The sequence below is a fragment of the Schizophyllum commune genome (assembly GCF_000143185.2).
Source record: "Schizophyllum commune H4-8 unplaced genomic scaffold SCHCOscaffold_1, whole genome shotgun sequence".
Lineage (NCBI taxonomy): Eukaryota > Fungi > Basidiomycota > Agaricomycetes > Agaricales > Schizophyllaceae > Schizophyllum > Schizophyllum commune.
The window spans coordinates 478,430-499,608 of record NW_026089538.1 but is presented as its reverse complement, the minus strand read 5'-3'; the positions used below and the strand labels follow the sequence as shown (position 1 = coordinate 499,608).

The 21,179-nt window shown below is 57.5% G+C and overlaps 7 protein-coding genes across 7 annotated transcripts; 2 read left to right on the top strand and 5 right to left on the bottom strand.

Moving 5' to 3' along the window:
- Positions 1-41: 41 nt before the first annotated feature.
- Positions 42-3,327, bottom strand: SCHCODRAFT_02604437 (V0/A0 complex, 116-kDa subunit of ATPase). The gene is made up of 11 exons (XM_003036219.2): positions 3,251-3,327; positions 3,102-3,202; positions 2,720-3,046; positions 2,035-2,667; positions 1,699-1,986; positions 1,612-1,631; positions 1,300-1,555; positions 768-1,247; positions 456-713; positions 330-407; positions 42-279 (listed from the first exon to the last, which is right to left on the bottom strand). Exons 1-11 carry the CDS (start codon positions 3,276-3,278, stop codon positions 241-243), a joined length of 2,508 nt encoding a protein of 835 aa, XP_003036265.1. The 5' UTR covers positions 3,279-3,327; the 3' UTR covers positions 42-240.
- Positions 3,328-4,763: 1,436 nt separating this feature from the next.
- SCHCODRAFT_02559987 (cytochrome P450) lies at positions 4,764-7,032 on the top strand (the record flags this gene model as incomplete). The annotated part of the gene is made up of 11 exons (XM_003035408.2): positions 4,764-4,935; positions 5,005-5,326; positions 5,388-5,533; positions 5,593-5,791; positions 5,848-5,884; positions 5,956-6,145; positions 6,209-6,290; positions 6,349-6,453; positions 6,513-6,535; positions 6,589-6,718; positions 6,771-7,032. 11 exons carry the CDS (start codon positions 4,764-4,766, stop codon positions 6,853-6,855), a joined length of 1,491 nt encoding a protein of 496 aa, XP_003035454.1. The 3' UTR covers positions 6,856-7,032.
- A 1,911-nt stretch (positions 7,033-8,943) lies between these two features.
- SCHCODRAFT_02485540 (uncharacterized protein) lies at positions 8,944-10,795 on the top strand (the record flags this gene model as incomplete). The annotated part of the gene is made up of 2 exons (XM_003035409.2): positions 8,944-10,493; positions 10,543-10,795. The coding sequence occupies 2 exons, from the start codon at positions 8,944-8,946 to the stop codon at positions 10,793-10,795; spliced, it is 1,803 nt and encodes a 600-aa protein (XP_003035455.1).
- Positions 10,796-11,413: 618 nt separating this feature from the next.
- On the bottom strand, positions 11,414-14,078 carry SCHCODRAFT_02604430 (uncharacterized protein). The gene is made up of 8 exons (XM_050344107.1): positions 13,786-14,078; positions 13,715-13,727; positions 13,341-13,659; positions 13,087-13,276; positions 12,435-13,023; positions 12,250-12,385; positions 11,905-12,197; positions 11,414-11,853 (listed from the first exon to the last, which is right to left on the bottom strand). The coding sequence occupies exons 1-8, from the start codon at positions 13,848-13,850 to the stop codon at positions 11,620-11,622; spliced, it is 1,839 nt and encodes a 612-aa protein (XP_050202641.1). The 5' UTR covers positions 13,851-14,078; the 3' UTR covers positions 11,414-11,619.
- Positions 14,079-14,580: 502 nt separating this feature from the next.
- Positions 14,581-15,797, bottom strand: SCHCODRAFT_02604428 (adenylate kinase). Its single transcript, XM_003036221.2, has 4 exons — positions 15,436-15,797; positions 15,181-15,388; positions 14,938-15,123; positions 14,581-14,884 (listed from the first exon to the last, which is right to left on the bottom strand). Exons 1-4 carry the CDS (start codon positions 15,584-15,586, stop codon positions 14,659-14,661), a joined length of 771 nt encoding a protein of 256 aa, XP_003036267.1. The 5' UTR covers positions 15,587-15,797; the 3' UTR covers positions 14,581-14,658.
- A 1,655-nt stretch (positions 15,798-17,452) lies between these two features.
- On the bottom strand, positions 17,453-18,727 carry SCHCODRAFT_01187647 (uncharacterized protein; the record flags this gene model as incomplete). The annotated part of the gene is made up of 4 exons (XM_003036222.2): positions 17,453-18,106; positions 18,164-18,232; positions 18,284-18,582; positions 18,640-18,727. 4 exons carry the CDS (start codon positions 18,725-18,727, stop codon positions 17,453-17,455), a joined length of 1,110 nt encoding a protein of 369 aa, XP_003036268.1.
- A 620-nt stretch (positions 18,728-19,347) lies between these two features.
- On the bottom strand, positions 19,348-21,067 carry SCHCODRAFT_02604422 (uncharacterized protein). The gene is made up of 7 exons (XM_003036223.3): positions 20,881-21,067; positions 20,578-20,829; positions 20,359-20,526; positions 20,283-20,302; positions 20,087-20,228; positions 19,952-20,035; positions 19,348-19,903 (listed from the first exon to the last, which is right to left on the bottom strand). The coding sequence occupies exons 1-7, from the start codon at positions 20,977-20,979 to the stop codon at positions 19,481-19,483; spliced, it is 1,188 nt and encodes a 395-aa protein (XP_003036269.1). The 5' UTR covers positions 20,980-21,067; the 3' UTR covers positions 19,348-19,480.
- Positions 21,068-21,179: the final 112 nt, after the last annotated feature.

Below are 21,179 nucleotides of genomic sequence, written 5' to 3'. Positions count from 1 at the left end.
CCAGATCCAAACTGGATCGCGAGCTGGACTTGCCCCGCGGTCAGCAGACTCTCCCCACAGCGCGCCCGTCGCCAACGCTACAACACACGATAATCGCATTTATCCAGTCCGGAACGGCCTACAGTCCGAGTGAGAGTCGCTACGGGACATATCTCTACCCTGCTCCGGCCTATCCCCCTCCACCGCGCTTACAAACGACGTGCGACGTGCGAGGGCGATGTATTCACGGCCCATCCTTCCTCAGTCCTTCGCATTCGCGAAGCTAAGCGGAGCAAACGCCTGAATCGAACAGTCAGCAACACGACCCAAACCACGCCGACAACACGCACATAGCCGCCGCCCTCGTAATGCTTGCTGTTGCTCTCGACCCAATGCAGCCGCAGCGCGTGCAAAAAGGCAGACAGGCCCTGTGACCACGATCAGCCTCGCCCGAAACATACGCCACGCCAGCTCACCTCCATAATACAAAGAATCGCGACCGTGAGCACGAACCAGAAGGCGGCGACGATCAGCAGGCCGATCCATCCCGTCAAGCCAGACGCGGGCAGGAATTCCTCGATGGTCATCGACCACAGCACCTCCGAGAGCTGCGCGTGCGCGAGCGAGAGCGCCCAGAGACGCAGATACGACGCTGTATGCGAGATGCACCCGAGACAGAACTCAATGGTGTGGATCACCTGATGAATAACCACCTCCCCAAAGTCGTGCTCCTCCTGCGAGGCGGCATGTCAGCCATCTATGAACTCGAACATGAACGCGGGACTCACATGTTCCTCCGCCGCGTCCTCGACGATGGCACGCCCGTTTCCTTCTTCCTCCCCTTCAAGGGCATCGTCCGAGCTCAGGCGCGGCGGGCCGTCCGCATCATCGCCATTGAGCCCAACGTAGCCCTGCTCGTGGATCTTCTTCATATCCTTCCAGATCAGATACGGCTTCGCCACAAGCAGGATAGGCACACAGACGACCGCGAGCAGGAGAAGTACGACCTGCACGAATGACTGGCCGCCGTAGAGCCTGTCCTCGACCGTGCCAGGGGACAGGAACATGGAGATGAGCATGTTCAACAGCGACGGCGGCGGGATGTCCGACTGCGTCCAGTCCACCGACCACTTGTACAAGATGCAGATCACCAGGTAGCCAAAGATGGACTGGAGGAAGACCATCTGCGGGATGAAGTTCGTGTAAATGTCCTGAGTCCGCTTGAACTTGAAGTGGTTCGGGACTTGAAGGCACAAGGCGAAGGTCATCTATGTCCCACGTTCAGCGATACAATTCACCGAGAAACACACGACCACCTACGTGAATAACACCCAGCACAATAGACATCTTCATCTTGTACGAGTTCGTGAACACCAGCGCATTGTCCGACTCGTGCCAGGCGGGGTCCAAACCGAAGGGATAGACGTGACCAGTCGACTCGGCAACGACCGAGCTATTGGACTCTGGGAAGCGCCACCCAGAGTGCCAGATGTGCAACGACTTGGAGAAGATGTCGTTGTACATGAGGCCGGTATACATGGAGAAGACGCCCATGAGCAGGATGATGTACCGCCCGCTACAAACAACGCGCTGTTAGCACTGAAACGAGGCTACGCGCAGGCCGCGACGCACTAGAAGAACTGGCCCGTGATCTGTGGAACAGTAACAACGACCATCAGTCTGCTGAACACCTGCAATGAATGAATGCAATCCCCGCACCTCGTCCAGCTCAGACCTGCCGAGCTTGCGCTCAAACAAGATCATCAACAGCGCGGCCGTAAAGATGATGAACCCGTGCCCGATATCACCAAACATGACAGCGAACAAGAAAGGGAAGGTAACGATCGCGAAGAGGCCGGGGTTGACCTCCTGGTACTTAGCGATACCGTAGGCGTCCATGATGGTCTGGAAGCCCTCTGTGAACTTGTTCGTCCTGTTGAACGTCGGCGGAGTCTTGCTGGTGCGCAACTCGTGCAGAATGGGCGGCACGTTGGTACCGGACTCCTCCTAGAAGGCTGTCATTACAGGTACAGAGGCTGTTGGAATCAAACTTACCGTGGCATGTCGGAGCGCCATCTGGATGGTCCCAATGTCCCGCGTCGGGGCCCAGCCCTCCGCGATGAGCGTCTTCCGCCGCACATCGTAGTTAAACAAGTTGAGCGTCTCGTAGATCATCTTCTCCTTCTTGATCACGTCCTGCCAGCTGCGCAGGCTCTCGGCGATGCGCTGAAGCTCGCTACGGCGGTTGGAGCCGGTGTTGTAGAGCACGGTCTGCAGGTCCTCGAGCCGGGCAGTGACCTCGCGGAGCGCGTCGGCGCGCTTGTCCGCGTTGGCGTCGATGGGGTAGAGCGTCGCGCCCATGGACTCGGCGATCTTGCGAATCTTCGCGAGGAGGACCTCACCGTGGGCGAAGATGATGAAGACGTTCTTGCGCGTCTCCTCTCCGGTGACGGGGTCGACGAAGGGCTCGACGATGTCGACGTGGTTCATGTAGAGGTTTCCGCGCAGAACGCGCCAGAGCACGCGCTCGAAGGTGGGGACGCGGGAGCGCTCGATGGTACCAGCGACGAACTCCAGGTCGAAGGAGACATTGCCGGACGAGACGTGGTTCTCGCGGTCCTCATGCTGAAGCAGAGGCGCAGAGCTGTCATCCAGCGACTGACGAATGTCTTGGTCATGGTCGTGAGCCTGTGCGAGATGTCAGCGCCTTCGCACACACTGCCTCTCGACGGTTACGCACCGAGTCGAAGAACACCGCCGTCTCGCGCAGGACGTGGCGAGCCTCAATGAGCTCCTTCGTACGGTCGCTCAGCGTCTGGTAGCTGTCGTTCATCTTCGTGAGGCGCGACTCATGCTCTGCCAGCGTGACGTCGAGCTCGTCGATCGTTTGCGCCGCGCGCGGGCCAACGGTAATTAGAGGTGCCGAGTCATACAGCGGACGAATGGGTACATTGTCGCGTTCCTTCTGGATCTGAGTCGCGAAGAAGCGGACGCGGCGGGCCATCTCGTCAATGCGCCGAATTTCGCCCACGAAGGAGCGTTGGAAAGGATTGACTTCGGGATTGAGCTGAGGGGAGGGGGGATTGAGTGCGCATACATGTAATGAGTATGTTCCTACGCACGTCCTTGAACTGGACATTGCCTAGCTCGCCGAGCTCAGCGACAGTGTCATGCGCGACTTCTGTCGGCACGAACAGCTGCACCAAGCTCATCTGCTCCGAACCTGCGTTTCGTCAGCATGTAGTCTATGCCTAGCAAAATAGATACGTACGGAGCAGACTTGGGTATTCGTCCGACATGACTGGCCGAACAATGAGAGATAGCGTAAACGGTTGGGGACAGGGACTCGGAACGAGCGTACGGTGCGTGACACCAGGTCATCGTCACTGTCACAGACCAAATCTGGACGTCGCACGCGCTCGTCTTCAAGACTTCCATGATCACTGACTAGGACGTTCTCTGTATCACTTCCTCTATCGTATTCTGAATTAGTTCGACGATCTGCTCCTCTTTGGGCTTGATAAACTGTTGCATCAAGCGACGAACGCCGTCAATTGGCCCAATGAGAACTGAAACCTGTCCCCCGGGCTCTCTATCTGATAGCTGGTATAAGTAGGGCCTGGCAGGTCTCTTATAGCTTTTTTCTACGATTTTTACATCAAGTCTACAGGTCGATTGACTAAAGCGTTTACTCGGTTCTAGGGCACAATACTCTTAGCGGCCGTTCAGTTTCCTTCCTTTTTGAGTTAATCCCTTCGGCCCCCGTCGAGCTTTTTGTGTCTCTTACCGCCTCGTCATGGACCTATCTCACGTTGATGATTTGGCCGGGGAGTCTCTATTTGCTGCGAGTACCCTGGGACGCGTCGCAGTCGCTACAGATGCGATATGGCTCTTTCTCAGAAGGCCGTACGAGCCTCTTCCCCCTGGTCCTCCCAAGCGCCTAGTCATAGGCAATATCATGCTCATGAACACGAGAAGGGCTGGAGACGCTCTGTCAATGGAGTAACGATTTTGGTGAGCAACGACCTTCATTTCCTTGCCCCCCTTCACTGGCTATTTGCCACCTCAACCAACAAGTCGTGTCTCGCATGACGAGCGCCCGTGGCCTTAGACTCGACCTGGACTCAACGCTCACCCTACAGGCTCCCGAAGGAGGCCTTCAACTTGTAGAATCAGAAGCCGCGCGAAGCGGTATAGTATAACCAACAACAAGCCTAGCCGCGTTGCTCGCAACGATCAGTTCACCACCAATGCAACACGCCACACCAACAAATTACTTTGCCTTCGCAGCAGTCCAACGTTCCATTCTGCCGAAACCTGACTCCGGTTGTCAGGAAAGCGACTCTGATGTTATCCATCGATTCTAGGGAGCCGTGTAGAACATTCAAGCTCATGGTACGGACCCTTGACAGTTCTCACAGCGCCCAGGAGCCTGTTTCCTTCATGAACGGCTCGACGGTACGCCCACTCGCGGGGCGGAAGTGTACCGCTCGAGCGAGGTCAGTAAAAGCCGTTTCATCAAAAATCGACGCACCTTTGGATAAAGCCTCGACGGTCGACATGTCCAACATTTGGTATTCCTGTTCAACCGACGACGTGTACAGAGCTTCTATTCATGTACAGACCTGTTCGGTTCCGTTGCTGCGCTAGCGGCCGTTCTAACCTCTGCCTGACTTATAAGGGAGTCCTTCGATGAGCCAAGGTACCGTACCTTGTCGACTCTTGCCATGAACGTCTCCCACCTTTTTGACCCAAATACGGACGCGTTACCTTCCGCGAGCACGATGGGCGGCGTCGCGGTGGTCACCCTTGCGACATGGCTCCTCGTGCGAAGTCTGCAACGGCCGTCCGAGCCTCTTCCGCCAGGACCCCCCAAGCGCCCAATCATCGGCAACATCCTGCTCATGGATCCAGAGAAGGGCTGGGAGACCTTCCATCAATGGAGCAAAGAGCTGAGTACGGCGCCCCACGCCTCCTCCGCGTATCCTTGCGCCTGCCCGTGGCGCGCGCTGACAACTGCCCCAGACTGTCCCCTTGTCTCCCTCACCGGACTCGGGAAGACCATCATCATCACCAACTCTCTCGACTCCGCAAAAACCATCCTCGAGCGCTCCCTGGCCTCCGACCGCCCGCAGCTCATGACCATGAACGAGCTCGTTGGGTGGAAGAATTCGCTCATTTTCAGCCCGTTCAACGACGTGTGGAAGCGCCAGCGCCGCCTCTTCCACCAAGTCATCGGGACGCGGTCGAGCCTGACGAAGTACGACGCGATGAAGGAAATTGTGGCGGCGAAGTTCGTCGCCAATCTGATGGAGGAGCCGGGGAAATTGGAGGAGCATTGCCATACGTGCGTATTTGTCCATGTCCCAACATCGCCACTTGTCTACGTTCTGACCTCGACGCACTAGCTTCGCTGGCGACCTGATCCTCCGTGTCACCTACGGGTACGTGTCAAAGGGCTACGACCCGATGATCAAGATGGCCGAGGAGATCACCGACGCCGCTTCGGAATTTGGCGCACCGGGAAAGTGGCTGGTCGATATATTTCCTCTCCGTGCGTCCACCATCTAGCTTTCAGCTAACTGGCCGAGGGACTGATATGATGCATGCAAGTGCGCTACGTCCCGGACTGGTTCCCTGGCACCGGGTGGAAGCAGGCCGTCAAGGAGCAGCATGACAACGTGCAAAAGCTCATGAATACGCCGTATGAGTGGGTAAAGAAAGAGATCGACGAGGGCAGAGCGGGGCCGTCCTTTGCGTCGGAGCTGCTCTCGGAGAGGAATATATCGGAAGAGGAGCTGTTCGCGATTAAGTGTTACGCATCGCTAGCTACTGCCAGACCTTGCCCGCGACTGATTATGCCTGCAGGTCAGCCGGCTCACTCTTCGCAGGTGGCGCGCATACAGTACGTCCGACAGCCGTACCCTAGTATCAACGAGTATAGGAAGTCACACTGACTGCCCCATTCACACTCAGACCGTCTGGGCCGCCTATGCTTTCATGAAGATGATCTGCCTCCACCCCGAAATCCAGGACCGCGCCCAAACCGAGATTGACAGTGTCGTCGGCAGCGACCGCCTTCCGCTCGTCAATGACATGGACAGCTGCCCGTACACTTGGGCGTGCTGCCTAGAAGCGCTGAGGTGGAATGTGTTATTGCCTTTGGGTGGGTTGATTTGTCGTTTGTCAGGTGATTTGTGGGTGTTGAGAGGGCTTGTGTGCGTTACAGCCGTACCCCATCTAGCGATGGACGACAGTTCTTACGAGGGGTATCTTATTCCGAAGGGTACGATTATTATCTCGAATCTTTGGTGAGCGACTCTGTGTGTCATGAGCATTTTACGCGCAGATTGGCTGATGATCATATAGGGCCATCGCGAGGGATGAGAGCGTCTACCCTGACCCATACACAATCAAGCCCGAACGGTACTTGGGTGCAAATCCTCAGCGAAGCCCGCAGGACTGGGTCTTCGGGTGCGTCGCAACCGCTCTGCAATGAATGGGGACTGCAGCTGACACGTTCGCCGTGCTAGATTCGGTCGTCGTGCTTGTCCTGGTGCGAGCATCGATTTTTCGATAGGCGAATATCTTACTAAATTTCTCGCTCAGGTCGTTTGATGGCGCTAGAGTCCATGTTCACCGTCTGCGCGACTACGCTCGCAACAATGCGCATCTCGCAGAAGGTCAGGGACGGTATCCCGGTGCCCATCGACACGACGCAGACGGCGGGGCTAGCGAGGTGAGCTTTGCGCTGACGGTGTCAATTACGTTGTCATGAACTTCTTCGCTAGCCGCCCAACGCCGTTCGAGTACGAGATCAAGCCCAGGAGCGAGCAAGCGAAGTCGCTGGTGTACGATGCCGTCCTAGCCCAATAACGATTTGACTTCAATGCATCTCGCGCCATTGACAATGATACTGCCCGGCATGACAAGCGACTGGATGACCGGCGGCCGCTGAGCTAGCTGTCGTTGCTTGCTCCGTCACAAGCGGTGACCTGTCCTCGACTTGGAAGTATCTGACGGATCCAATGCAATTCAATCTTTATTCTGGCGATGCACTGTCTCGTCAGTGCAGACATGGCCGAAGAGTCCTGCTCTGGGAAACGCACCGTTGTCCCGTTGGCCCATAGAGCGATCCCCGCCTTTGCCTTCTCCAAGTGCTTAGGGGAGCTAGGAGTCCTCGGGCGTCGGCTGAGTCGATCGTAGATTCCAGCCGCGTCTTCTGTCAGACGAACTAACGGAGACGCGGAACAATCAGTTTAGTCGAGAAGGTGCCGGGGCTCGAGTTGTCTGTCCAACGGACTGTCGAGCGGGAGGGACTTTCGCCTGTCTACCGCCCCCACGAGTGATTTCAACAACCATGAATCTGACTCGTGCTTCAGGATCGGACTGGATTGACAAGCTGAGGCCCTGCAGCTAGGCATTTGGCACCCACTGTCGGTAGGCAATCTACTTTCTGATTATCTTGGCAGGACGAGCGCTAACCGCTGACACGTATGCCATGACTACCAGGCATCGGAAGCGAACGGCTTTCAAAGTCAGATTGCCTCATCATCAATGACGATTTGGCTCTGTGTTCTTAGTTGCAGGCACGCACGACGATGGCAGTAGAGGACGGTGGGTGTGCGATGAAAATTCGCGACGAATACACTGAAGAAACATCGAAAAGAGAGACGTGGCGGGGGCGGGGGAGCATATGCGGAGGCGGGGAAGGCCAAAGAAGGAAAATGCGGAGATCGAATAAAAGACCTGCCAAACGCGGATGCAAATGTATCCCCGGATGGGTTGACAAACGTGGGAAAAGCAGGAACCCCGCCCGCTGCCATCAAACGCGTCCCTTGCTTTCCTCCCTCTCTCCCGCGAGGAGAGCACCGTGCTCGTCGTCGTTCCCATTGCTGAGCACGCGTTTGTCGCCGCACCGGACGATCTACGCCCCTTAGACGCCGTTCCCTCCTAGACGCGCCGCCCATCCACAGGCGTCCCATTATCTTACACTCCTTGCAACTACATCTGCGTTGGTGAGTCCATAACTTGTGCGCAGACGCCCGGAGCTAACGACGCGACAGTTAATATCACGTATAACGTGAAGCCAGGCATCGGACATCCACGCAGCCGACGAGATCGCCACTCGTCCGCTAGCGGCGTATCGTCCATCCCAGCACCATATACGAGCTTCAGCGACTCGCCTTACGACTCGGAATCTCGGACCCCTTCACACGCTCTCGACACGACTGTACGCCTCAACAACGTTACCGTTAGGTACGCCCCACGAGCATACTTCCCACCTCCCCAATTGACCTGTGGCTATAGCACATCTTGATTCACGACCCAGCACGTTCTACACATCTACCATCCAACATGGCGTCCCGGTCTTCCTCCTTCGACCTCAATAACACAGCCAAGCCGTTGCCGATAATCCCTCGACGGTCTTCGGCCCTGTCCAATATACCTTCCGGCGCGCCGGAGCTCATGGGCAATTCGTCGGTCAAAGTGAAAGTGACAATCGAACGCCCTACGCCTCCCCACTCCAACCGTCGTACGCCGCCTGCCTCGGCCGTAGGGTCGGACTCCTCCAGCGACTCAGAGAGCCGACGACTGTCACAACCCCGTAAAGGCGGTGACGGTCGCGCCTCGTCCTCACGTATAGAAGAAAAGACGGGCCCCTCCTATGCTGCTGTCAGGAAGCAGCAGCGCGGAGACGCTCGCAAGCGCCGACCAGTTGCTGCGCTCTTCGACGCGTGCGGCTCCAGCTCGGAAGAGGAAGCGCCACCTACGCGGTCGAGCCGTCGAGTCCCTCGCGCCAAGGTCCTGTCGACGCCATCGTCATCGCCGTCCCTTCCGTCGACCCCAGTACCGGAGAAAGGCTTGAAGCCTAAGAACTCGATCATATTTCCGGGCGTGGCGGGAATGACAGCGTCGAGGTCGGCTTCGTTCAGTACCCCCTCACCGTACGATGGATCTAGCATGATCAGGAAAAAGTCCGGGGAGCCTGTCAGGTCGTCGCTGAAAGGATCGCGTCCCAAGCTTCGCGCGGACTTATCCATCGTCACCACCGGCTTGGATATCCAGACAAGCAAGAGCGAGCCTACGACGCCAAACAAGTCCGTTCACTTCGACTCGAAGCTTGAACACGTCAGACTCTTCATCGCTGCGCAAAAACCACTGGCAGTCTCAGTCGATGGGAGCCCTACGGAGGACACGAGCGGGACGGAAAGCGACTTCCCGTCTTTCATATTTGGCGACTCGGTGCGACCGGTCCCCGTCGTCATGCAGCTGTCGAACATGCCGCCTATCATCAATGTGCACTCCGACGTAGCTTTGGAGGAACTCAAGATGTCGCCGAGCAGTCTGGACATCGTGGGCTCTGCCCGAGTGCGGAATTTAGCGTTCGAAAAGCGGGTAGCCGTCCGCTTCACCTTCGACGCATGGCAGACGACGAGCGAAGTTACGGCGAAATTTATATCCTCCATTGGCGACCGCTTCGACCGATTCGGCTTCACTATCCGTCTAAGCGACATCATGTCTCGGGTCGAGGGGAAGACGCTAGTCCTTGCGCTTCGGTACAGCGTCGATGGGCGGGATATATGGGACAACAACGGTGGTGGCAACTACGTGGCGACTTTCAAGAAGGCGCCACTTGCGCCGCGCGCCAAGACGAAGATCGAGGAGTTGTCGAGCGAGAGCGACGTTGCCGTCTTGCAGGAGAAGTTGGAAACCGTGGTGCGCAAGCGGGATTGTGCTACGACGGCCGGTGCCACCTTTATGTCCAAGCAGTCCAGCGAGCCTACAACTCTTCGCCAGCTGCCGCCCTCACTATCTGCGCGCTACGACTTCAGCAACTCCTGGCGAAACTCCTGGAGCGGCGCTTCCTCATCCCAAACAGAGGCCTATGGGCGCAGGCACTCACCAACAAACGTCTCATCGATCCAATGGCCCGCGAAGCAGGCAGAGAAGAAGGCCTCCGCTTTGTCGGGCAAGCCCCTGCTGGGCTCCCCGCGTGAGCCCGACTGGATGGGCTCGACAGTGTCTTCGAACGCACTCACGAATCCGGAGCTACGCGATCCTGATGCGATGAACACGCCGGGCGGCACACCGCGCCGGCACCAGCGTGGCTACTTCGACTATGTGAGCCCGCTGGACAACACCACGCTGCGCCGCACGCCACCGGGGACGCCCAAGTTGTGGTCGCTGGATGACCTGACGCCGGTGTCGAGCCCCAAGCTCGCTTTTGGGGGGATCGAGAGGGCGAGTGAGGGCAGGAGTGATATGTTTTCTCCGCCGCCGCTGCTGACGGTGTCGTCGTCGGATATGGCGCTGGGCACGGCATTCTTCCCGGCGCTGCAGAGGATGGGAAGCACGGAGAGTGATGCGTCGACCTCGTCGATCCTCTCCGGCGATGAATCAACGCCGTCCATTGTTTCCCCGTCGTCAGGGTCGTCGCGCTCGTCATCGCCTTGCCCGTCAGACACGTCTATCACGAGCCCCCACGAGGACTATAGCCAGTTCTTGAATCGGTGAGTGGTGCCCGCAACGCTGACTGCAACCTCGCTAATAAATTTTCAGGTTTTGTTTTTTCACTGGTGATTCATCCTCGTCACCGCTTCGGCCGCCCGTGCTGGCGAGGTCTTCGTCTTCTTCATCAGTCTCGTCGAGCGGAAGTTCACAGTCGGTGGCGCTCTCGGCTTCTAGCTCGACGACGACTATTACGCCTACGCCTTCGACGGCTTGCCTCGCTTCGGCGGATGATATTCATAATTTCTCCACCCCTCGCATCGCCTTTACGCCGCCTCCTGCGCCGGCGAGTATCTCCACCTAGAGGTCATGGCCCAGGTCTATTCGGCGCTGAGCACTCGCCCCCTCGCATCGTCCGTCCCCCTGCATACCGCCCTCCTGTCCGCCGATCCATATTTATGCCGATATTATCTCCCCACCCCCTTGTACCTTGTATAGGCCTCGTTCACCTTGTGCGGGCCCTTTTCCATCTACACTATGGTTCTGTATACATCTTTGCCTCTTTCCTCTTTGTCTGTTTGTCTGTACGATTATCCGACGGCGGTGGTGGTCGCCAGCGGTGGTTGGGCGATGCGGTAAACATATATACATCACATATCCTAGGTCCTTGTTTTTAGTTTCGATACAGTACGACTCCATATATGCCGCGAATACATTAAGCGTAGACTTCCTTTGCTTTGGGATGAGGTCGTGGCAGGTGGCAGGTTGAGCGACGACTCAAGAATGACTGAGTAATAAACATGTAATGGGCAGACAACACAGACGACAATTGCTCCCTGTCAAAGTTGTTGAGGTTGCAGACATACCGTGGCCGCGACGATGATTCGACAGTGGCGGGTCGAAAGGCCCTTGGAGCGACTTGAGCGCGAACAACCAATTGCAATCAGGCAGGAATATCTGAGCGCCACCATTCAATTTTTGCGTCGAATCTAAGTTTGATTGCCAGCTCGAGCTCGCGGTCGGCGTTTGATGTTCTCCTTTGTGCAGTAGGACTATCTATTACTTCTAGCATACCATGATATTCCGAGGAAATGTAACAATATACCCATATATCGTTCTGAATTATAAGAGAAAATCATAAGATGGCGAGCGCCGACCACTCGTCGGTTATTCGTTTACAGTATTCGCCTATGAAGATCCATCAGCAAGAGCCGAACAGACAGCGCAAGAGCCATAAAGAACCGCGCGCAGGAACTTACTTGCGAGGGGGACGTAGGCGCCGAGCCTCTGCAGCGAGTGTATGATGACACTGACTTCTTGATGGATGCCCTCGATGGTGTATGGCGGCATCGACGCCGGGACCATCGAGTGCATGGCGCCCAGGATGCGTATGTAGAACCGCGCGACCGCACCCCAGCAAGACTACCCGCGGCTCGTCAGTGCCTTATAATGTGCAACAGTCCAATCACGCACGCTGATGACCGGGTTCAAAAATTCGTAGTCGGATTCGGCGAGCTGGCGAATGAACGCCATGACGGAGTTCGATGCGAGGAAGGACTCCATGGCGAAGATGTCCTTGTGCGCGTGTATGCACGCGACCTGCGCCATGCTGTGCACGACGAGCAGCTCGACGTCCACGTAGGGCGGGTTTGGCGGCCACGCTTCGTAGCTTGAGAACGGCGGAAGGATGGTGATGAAGCGCTGGACGGCATTGGCGACGACTTGGCTTTCCAGCCACGAGTCGCCATGTTGGGGTCCTGAATCATCGGGACGCAAGTCAATACAATATTATTTCCGGACAATAAGATGTATGCTCACTAGAAGCCAAACGTGCTGCACGTTCATACAAAGCAGCTGACTTTGCTCTGAGTGCAGGAATGTGCGCCGTCGGCTCGTCGAAAGTGCCGTCATCCAGAAACAAGGTATTGATCGGGCCGGCACCCAGCCAGTCCACCTATTAATTTTCAGCGACTCCGGTCGCCAAGGACAACTAGCGCACTTACTGGGGAGTTTTCGCCCGGAGCCTTTGGCCACGGTGTTTTGATGCGAATCTGGTCGCTCTCGCCGTCTGGAAGTGCGACAGGGAGGCCGTTCGTGACAGACCAACATCGATCGACCATGAAGACTTGCCAGAATGCCGCGACGCGATCCCGATGCTCATCTGCGTCCCGTGGCGGCGGGATCTGTATCGGCGAGATCTGCTCTGCATCGTCTATGAGGCCGGTGTCGCCGTATGCGGGGAGCTGATGCAGCCCAAGGCCAACCGCGAGGCGCGCCGCGGAGAAGGAGTGGCAGTATCCCTCCAGGGCGCGTGCGTTCGCGTAGAGGTAGACGGCAAGCAAGCACGACGCCTGCACGACGTCCACGAGCCGATCGGAGTGATCCAGCGCGACTGTGATCTCGCGCAGCGCGCGGGAGAAGAACGCGGGCTCGCTCTCGGAGAAGTACGGCGACTGTGCGTAGTGGCACCCGAGAAGGTACACCGCGTTCCACAGCGCAGGATGGGGCGGGCGGTCGTGCGAGGCGTGATGGAAGCGCGAGATGTCGCCGTCGAACCAGCACTGGTGCCGATGCGCTAAAAATACTTCGAGGCTGGTATAGTGGGTTCAATGGTCAGTCGGGCGGGTCGGTGCGAACACGTTCAGAAGCGCTCACAGGACCTGGCGGTTGGCGTCCGGCAGGACCTCGTCCTGGTCCCATGCTGGGGCGGAGGAGCTGCTGGGGCCGGTCGCGTCGTCCGCACCACCCAGCGGCGGATTGAGTCGCACGGGGTCGGAAAGAACGCTGTTCACGAGGTCGATGGTCTGATCGCTGATGGCCAAGTCAGGATGCGCTTCAAGGTCGACTGGTAGTAGTGATGTGAGAAGGCGGTGCCTGCGGGCGATAGAGAGGGATGGGCAAGTACGCACCCAGTCCCGGGAAGACCATCCCATCGAGCGCGGCAAGATCATATGCGCCCGTGGGCTCTCCCGTAAAGAGTGCATCAGCGATGGCATCGGTGTCAGGCGAGGCGCATGCATGGGGGGAGGAGCCGCTCGATGAACCGCTGCTCGTGGACGATTCTCCGTGGGTGTCGGCCTCTAGTTCGCGGACCTTCTTCTCGAGCATGGCGAGCTTTTCGCGCAGCTTCTGCGTGCGGCTTTTCTGCTTCCTGTCGTCGAACTCGCACTCGTCGGCGCGGTTCATCTTGATGCATTGCCGGCAGACGGGGCGGGTGCCATCGCATTTCTGCAGCGAGAGGATCGTCAGTGCACGACGGCCGCGCTTGGTTGCATGAACTGACTAGCTTGCGCTTCCTGTGATCGACTCATGAGCACGCGAGGGAACGCCAAGTGATGCGGGGTAAGCACTCACCGACAGCAGAGGCAGGCGGACCCGCGCTGAAGGGCACTCGTGTTCTTGCGCGCAGAGGAGGGCATGAGGGGGGAGACAGAGAAGAGCCTGAGAAGGGGAAGACGTGCGTGGGGGAAGCGCGACGGAGATCTACGCTACGGAGGTTCGGTGCGGGTGGGGAAGCAGGCGATCGACGGCAGGCGCAGGTCGTGGGAGCCTGGGCGCAGAAGGACGGCGGGTTCTCGTCCTCCTTGGTGGGTGGAGGGCCTTATAAGTCGGCGCTGGAACGTGTACGTGAGGGTTCAGGAATAGAAGCCTCCAAAGTGTATGGACCAGATGTCGGTATCGCATTCGGCAGGTCGGACGAATCATCGTGAATCGTGATGCCTCTTTGTAAATGAGCACGAGCAGACCTCCGGAGATCTCTGTTGACATCGCCCTGCACCATCGCGTGCGGCCCTCGTGGTCAATGACAACGGACAGCAACGATCTTCAGGTCAATAGCGAGGCCGTTTTGGTGAGAAAAGAGCGCTACCCGGCGGAGATGGGCGTCAGCTACTATGCTGCGGCAGTGCGGTAATCCCTTCAATTTGTTGGGTTGAACTGGATAGTTTCCGCCCTATCATGTGTTCCCCTCACTGCTAGACTCAGTCAGCCACACACGCATCTCATCTCATCAACAGGTCTGCAGTATGAAGGGATCCTGGAGCAGGGCTATGCACCTCACGCCCACGCTTCATTACTTGGAAGAAGCGCCCCATCACCGGACAAGCAGCTCGAAATTCCCGCGGCCGGAGGCGCGAGCGAGACAGCAGCGAGACACATACCTCGAACATATTAAATACTCAGCAATATGTACAGGGGTATCGAACTCTATGCATCGTCTCATCTGCTCTATGACTTCTGGACAAAGATTTTACGGAGGTTATCCCAGACGACGGCGGGGGACTGCGCCGCGTCTACGCCGTGCCAGATGCCCTTCTTGCGGTAGTAGTCGACGACGGGGCCGGTCTGCGTGTGGTAGGTCGCTAACCGCTTGCGCAATGTCTCTGCGTTGTCGTCTGAGCGCTGGATGAGGGGCTCGCCGGTGACGTCGTCGACCATAGGCTTCTTCGGCGGGCTGGAGGAGGCACGGTGAGCGGGTGAGCGACAACATAGCGCGAGAATACTCACGAGAACTCCTTGTGGTACGTCCGTCCGGAGGCAGGATGGATGAGGCGGCCGGTAATACGCGAGATGAGCAGCTGGTCGTCAATGAGGAGCTGAACGACAGAGTCCAGCTTCTCCTTGCGGTCCGAGAGCATGCCGTCGAGCTTCTGAGCCTGGCCAACCGTGCGGGGGAAACCGTCGAGGACGAAGCTGAAGGGGGAAACGCGTCAAAAGCATTCCGCGCGCGCGACGCGTCGAACCACGCACCCGTTCTTGCACGCCTTGTTGTTCTCGAGCTGGTCCTTGATCATGTTGACGACAATGTCGTCCGGGAGCAGCCCGCCGGCGTCCATTATCTTCTTCGCCTCCACGCCGAGCTGCGTCTTCGCGGCGACCTGCTCACGCAGCATGTCGCCGGTGGCGAGGTGACACACGCAGAACTCGTCGCGGATGCGGGGGGCCTGTGTGCCCTTGCCTAGAGACAGGTTAGAAGCTTTCCCCCACCACAAACGCGCCACGTACCAGCACCCGGCGGCCCAACGAGAATCGTGCGCAGCTGCTGGACAGGCGAGCGCGGCGCGGAGGCCGAGGCCTTGACCTCTAGCGCCTTGATCTTCTCATTGAGCTGAGAGACCAGGGTCTTGAGGTAGTCGAGCTCGTCGGATGCACCCATTGTTGTGGTGGTCGTGTTCGAACGCAAGGGAACGCCAGCAACGCGCGCCGTGCTCGAATAAAAACCGCCAAGCGTCCGTCTATTCTCGTGGGAATTTCCTCGGGACGAGCCGGGTGCGCGTGGCAGCCAGCGCACCGCGTCGGGGGCTCCGCGCTGCGCCGCTTGCGCTGCACGGCGACCTTTGCGGTCCTACGGGACGCCTCAGTCGTGTCCGCCCCCTGAGGAGGCGCGCCCCCTCTGCGTGCCATCATCCCGCCCCCTACCCCGCTTCATCTCTGCTATATCGGTCTTGCACAATGCCCCCGGCCTATCTCGAGGCTATCTCACCGCCACGCACGTCCCATCGCGCTTCTGCTGGCTCTCATCTGGACGACTATTCAGTGCGAGGCCTTGATATCCGAAATCTCAGCCCACCTGCCTATCAGGTCCTCGGGGCCCGCGCCGAACGACTGAACTTCCCCCGATGCTACGGGCCGCTCCTCGAACTTCTGTCCCTCGCGCGCGCTCGAAACGTGCTCGACGCTCGGGCGCTCGTCGCGGGTATTCTCAAGCCACCTTTCCGCCGCACCTGTACTTGTACGCAACGGCTCTTCGGACCTGGGTGGTGAGGTTGAAGGACAGTCGCAGCCCAACAGGTACTTGGCGGCCTCTGAACATCTCGTTGTAGTCCAGGTTCGACGACTTCTACCCTCCGACGTTGATCTACCGACCTTCGAAGTAATAACTGCGTTCAGGGTCTGCGTAGGTGGCCCTACGCCCGTCCCGCCAGGGCCCCCAATTACGCAGACCGTCACCCCACGTCAGCGACTGCGGGTCTTGTGCACAAAGCGCCCGTCATTACGCCCCTCCTCGTGGAGGACTTTCGAATTCTTTGCCCCAAGCGCGAAACGACCCAAGACAATTTTTGTGATTTTCTTTTCTGCCATTTTTCGGCTCTTCAGAAATAGGCTCTGGTCAGAGAGTTCTGTCCTACCGGTACCGCCTCTGTTCAGCATCACCGCTACTTAGGATCGGACCAGCGCCTTCGAAGCCTACCGCGCCTTACGTCGGACTGACCCCGATGCAGCCGACTTGATATGGCAGACACCGACTTGGTATGGTAGTCAACGTCGCAATTCCCATCGATTCCCATGGAATCAGGCGCGCGATGCCGCACGACTATGCCTGGAAGCCGCCCGAATCTGGCAGGACAGAAACGCGCCCTCGACGACAGCGAGGTCGTCGGCCCGTGAGTCAGCTACGCGCGCGCCGGCGCCCCAGGTGTATACAGGCGCGAGGTCGAGGTTGGACGTGAGGCGGCGGATATATGGTGGAGCTCCGCTACGAGCATCAAGAGTAGGAAAACGTACTTCGGGACGTTAAGGGTGGGGGCTAGCGTCTCGGTTCGTTGAAATGCTATCGTGCCGGTGGGATTTCATAAGTTTGTTGGCCTCACTGGTCTCTGCGCTGGTGAGAGGGCATTCACTTGTAGATGCTTACCTCTATAGTGGGGTTAAATACACCGGGTGCGCGGGTCTTCGCACTCGATGTGCGCAGCGGTTGAGTTCAAAGCCTAGAGTATGCTAATTCTTCGGTTACATGCCGCGCTGTACGTTAGGACCAGGGATACAATGGAATATATCGACAGTGTCGTCGGGTTGCATGAAGGAAGCCCCACAGATGGACTGAAGTAAGTGAACTCGAAAGAACTCCGATGCTGACGAAGTTCAACCTCGGTCTCGGCATTTCCCGATGTCATCATCACGTGATGTTGAACTTCTCTCTCGGAACCGCGTTTCGTGAAAAGCGGCTGAACGACTCCGAGTACGCCTAGACTTGGAAGCTTCCAAGTCGGCGACATCAAGATGAGCGCTCAACTTGAATGCTCTACTGCAAGCCCTTCACAGAACCCTCCCGCTCCTTGAGCTCCGCCCTAATGCATACCTCCTGTCCCTCGTCATAGCTCGCGTCGCTCAAGTTCTCTAAAAGATCGTGGAGGAGCTCAAGGACACGATCATGGATGAAGTGATACTCGTATCCGCGGAATATGTAGGCAATCCGCAGAAGCTGCAAGTATGCCCGCATAGTAGGCTTGAAGGGCTCGAAATACTCGTGGAAGCGACCTTCGATGTGCGCCTTGAAGTCCCGGACGCCATTCCGGAGGAGGACGCGCTTATATTTGGACAGAGTGGCGGGATCCTGAGCCTCGAAGAGGCAGTGGGTGATCTTGTGTAGATGCGCGATGGACTGGCGCCGCTTGGGATCTGCGGTGGCTGCGAGATTCTTGACGGAATATTCCTCCCTTCGTCGACCTCCAGGTCCACCGCGAGTTATGCAGATGTAGAGTAGTGCCCAAAAGAGCGCCTCCATGTCATGTATGGCGCCCTGAGCGATGGTAGGGCATTGTGCCTCAGGTGCGGAATTGGCGATGTCGCCTTCATCCGTGTCGTCGCCGTTGGCTCTAACGCTGAGCTTTGACTCCGCGTTGTCAAAGATTGGGATCGTTCCTAGCATCTCGGGACTCATAAACGGCAAAGTCTCCTACGCGCGCTATCAGCCATGGATATGGGGTAGTCACAATAAGCAAAAAATACACACAGAGCAATACCAGCTCTGTCGCTGACCAGTGCCACTGGTCGCTCGAGAGAAAAGCGGCGTTGAATCCGGCTGGGCAAGACCTCAGCAAACCATGCCCCCACGGCACAAACGGAAACGAACAAATTCAACGTCCCACCTCAACGTCTCAAGAGTGAAGGTCTGATCGGGATCGGCCCCGCGGTGATTGACCATATACGCGACGGCCTCATTGACGTACGTGAGGGCCCTCGATTGGGCCTCCGGAAACTGTGCTTTGGTGACTGCTGTGCGTGCCATCGCGCGCAATGCACTCGAGGACACGTCGGCGTCGACTTGGCCTATGAGCATGCCCTTATCATAGTAGAACTGCAGAACCATGGACAGAATCGGTGCAACTTCGCCGAACTCGCGCTCCATAAATGCGGAATACGCGTGAGAGGCTGATGAGCAAGCCCGTCAATTTCTGGCAGGCTGTCAAGACGAATGGAGAAACGTACCAATCTTCCTCTTACCGAGATCGAGGTCGAGGTCGATGAGGCATCCCCTTGTGATGCTAGCTTCACCCTCTGGCCGGTGGAGGAACATATTGCAGGGGTTGATATCACACAGCAGGACCCCATATGCGTATAGATCTTTGTCGCCTGAGGGTTGCGTAAGCCTCGACACGGATCTTCGTGTCACATCCTACTCTGAACGGCGTCCATGATCGCGCGTACCAGCTCCCGACGGTCGGCGAAGAGATTTGCGGGGTGCCCCACGGTTGACAGTACGATACGCGTGCAGATGCGCATCGCGTTGAGCGGCTGACCCAGATATGCGCGGCAACTTGTGTCGCACAGTGGACCAAAACAGCAAGAAGAGATTCGCGTAGCAAGTAAAGGGCCACAGCTCTGATGAAGGCGTGAGTCAAGCGTTGGACATGACCGTCGGCAATCGACGAAGGCAGGCCTGCGTGTTCATTTTAACGTCAATAATCGGTTCCGGATGCTCTGACTCCGTCGAGATGGGTAGTAAGCTAGAAATTAGGTCCTTGGGAGACCCCAATTTCTGTCTCACTCCAAAGAGAACAAGCGCAGAATTGAAAGAACGTCACAGTTCAGGACAAGGTTTTACAGAGTTGAACACGCGCGTCATGAACGCCGCGGCATTTGCCGAAAACATCCATCGACACCTACATTCGCCCACACACTCGCCCGCAATCAGAGCACACATTGTTTTCTTCCCAAAAACCAGGTTGTACGAGTGGCAAGGTGGTGAACAGAGCCAATATCATGGCAATTAGACGATTATAAAGGGAGGCCACATTAAACGAAGTCCAAACCCGCATTCCCTCGAACCTCACTGGTCCTGTACCGGCAAGTCGCGCAGAATCAGCCTCGGTTTCTTCATCGTCGGAGCGTTCGTGCTCAAGCTGCTATCCGCCTCCATGTTCTCGCCCATCATGGGTGACTGCATCTTCCGCTTGCGCACCGCCTCTGGGACGTCGACTGTCGACGGCGTCGAGCTCGTCTCCCGGGAGACCTCGTCCTGTCGCATGCCCGGCTCCGAGACGATGCTGCCACGACGCGACGTCGCCTGCGCCACTTCGTGCAGCGTGTTGTAAAGCGTCAGGTCGTAGCCGATGCACTGGAGGGAGTAGCACGGGACGTTCCATTCGCCCGTGTCGTATCGGCGGCGCACTTCGAGCTGGGCTGGAATGGTTGGAGTCTGACCGTGCTCCATCGCGTGCGAGGCAATACGATGACAGTGAGCCTGCTTTGTCTGCATCGCGTTCGTGAGGTATACTTTGTGAGGAAAATCAATGCATACCCTTTCATCGAGCATCATCCACTCCGAGAGCTTCATCTCCTGCCCGGGCATGCCGGCAGTCACGTAGCGCCCAAGATACGTCCACTGAAGACACCATTAGTCCGTGAAGCAGTGAACGCGTCAAGTTATCGTTACCTGTCCTGGACTCCCCTCAACGATGAGTTCGAAGTGCGTATCGCCGGGAGCGAGAAGGACGGGATAAAACCAGTAGCCCGGTTGCGCAGAGCGCGGGACGTGTAATGGCATACACGCTGGAGGGCGTGGCAGGAAGTAGAGGCTAAAATGAACGCGTCAATATCAAGGAGTACCCGCGTATGACAGCAACACAGACCGTGTGCCACTCGTGTATTGCTGTCAGCCTATATCAGCAAAGCCGGACTCTGATGCATGCAGGGCTGCAAACTCACCGATGGTAAAGAGTGCATGAACGCCTCGGGCTCGGTGAGGGTGAGGGGCGATACTTGAAAGTCCTTGTCCACGAACGTCGTAGGCGGGAATTGTTTGTGCACCGCATTCATCCGACTATTGCATGCCTCCGTGGCAAGTGCGGCGGCCTGGATCATAAAGGCTTGCACCTGAGAGCGCGTCAGTTGGTGGGCCAGCGGAGTCTGCAGCCCAATACACACCTGACTCGTCAACGCTGCGCGATCCGCCTCTAGCGCAGAGTTGCGGAACCGCAGGTCATCGCGCTCCTTCAGCGCGGCCGTGAGCGCGTCTCTCAGAGGTCCGTCGTCCTTCTTCGTGACCATCGTTGACCTGTCCTTCTTTCGGAGGGAGGTGAGGTGTACGTCGAGCTGGGTGAGGAGGCCTTCCAGCCTAGCAGGAGGACATCCCTCGAGGCCATTCGGCGCGCGATTCTCCTTCGCGCTGCAGGTTGCCTGTGACGATGTTCAACCTGGTCCTATACCGATTGACGGCAGCACGCGCACCTTTAGCTCCTCGAGCTCCTCTTTCACCTCGCGGTACCGCTTGCCCCAAAACTCGACAACCTCCGGCGCGAGACTGGCGTCTATGGGTATAACGGGCATGATTTAAGATCCTGGGGTATCAAGGAGAAGGGAAAGAGGCGGGGAAAAGAACGCGCACGTCGCTGGCTATATAGCAGATCATCGGCGGAGGAAAAGCGGAGAACAATGGCTTCGCTGTTTGCATCTATTGACGCGTCGAGCGGACGGAAGGAAATCCTACGTCAAATGTCAAGAACATATTTCGACATTTCTGCTCACCG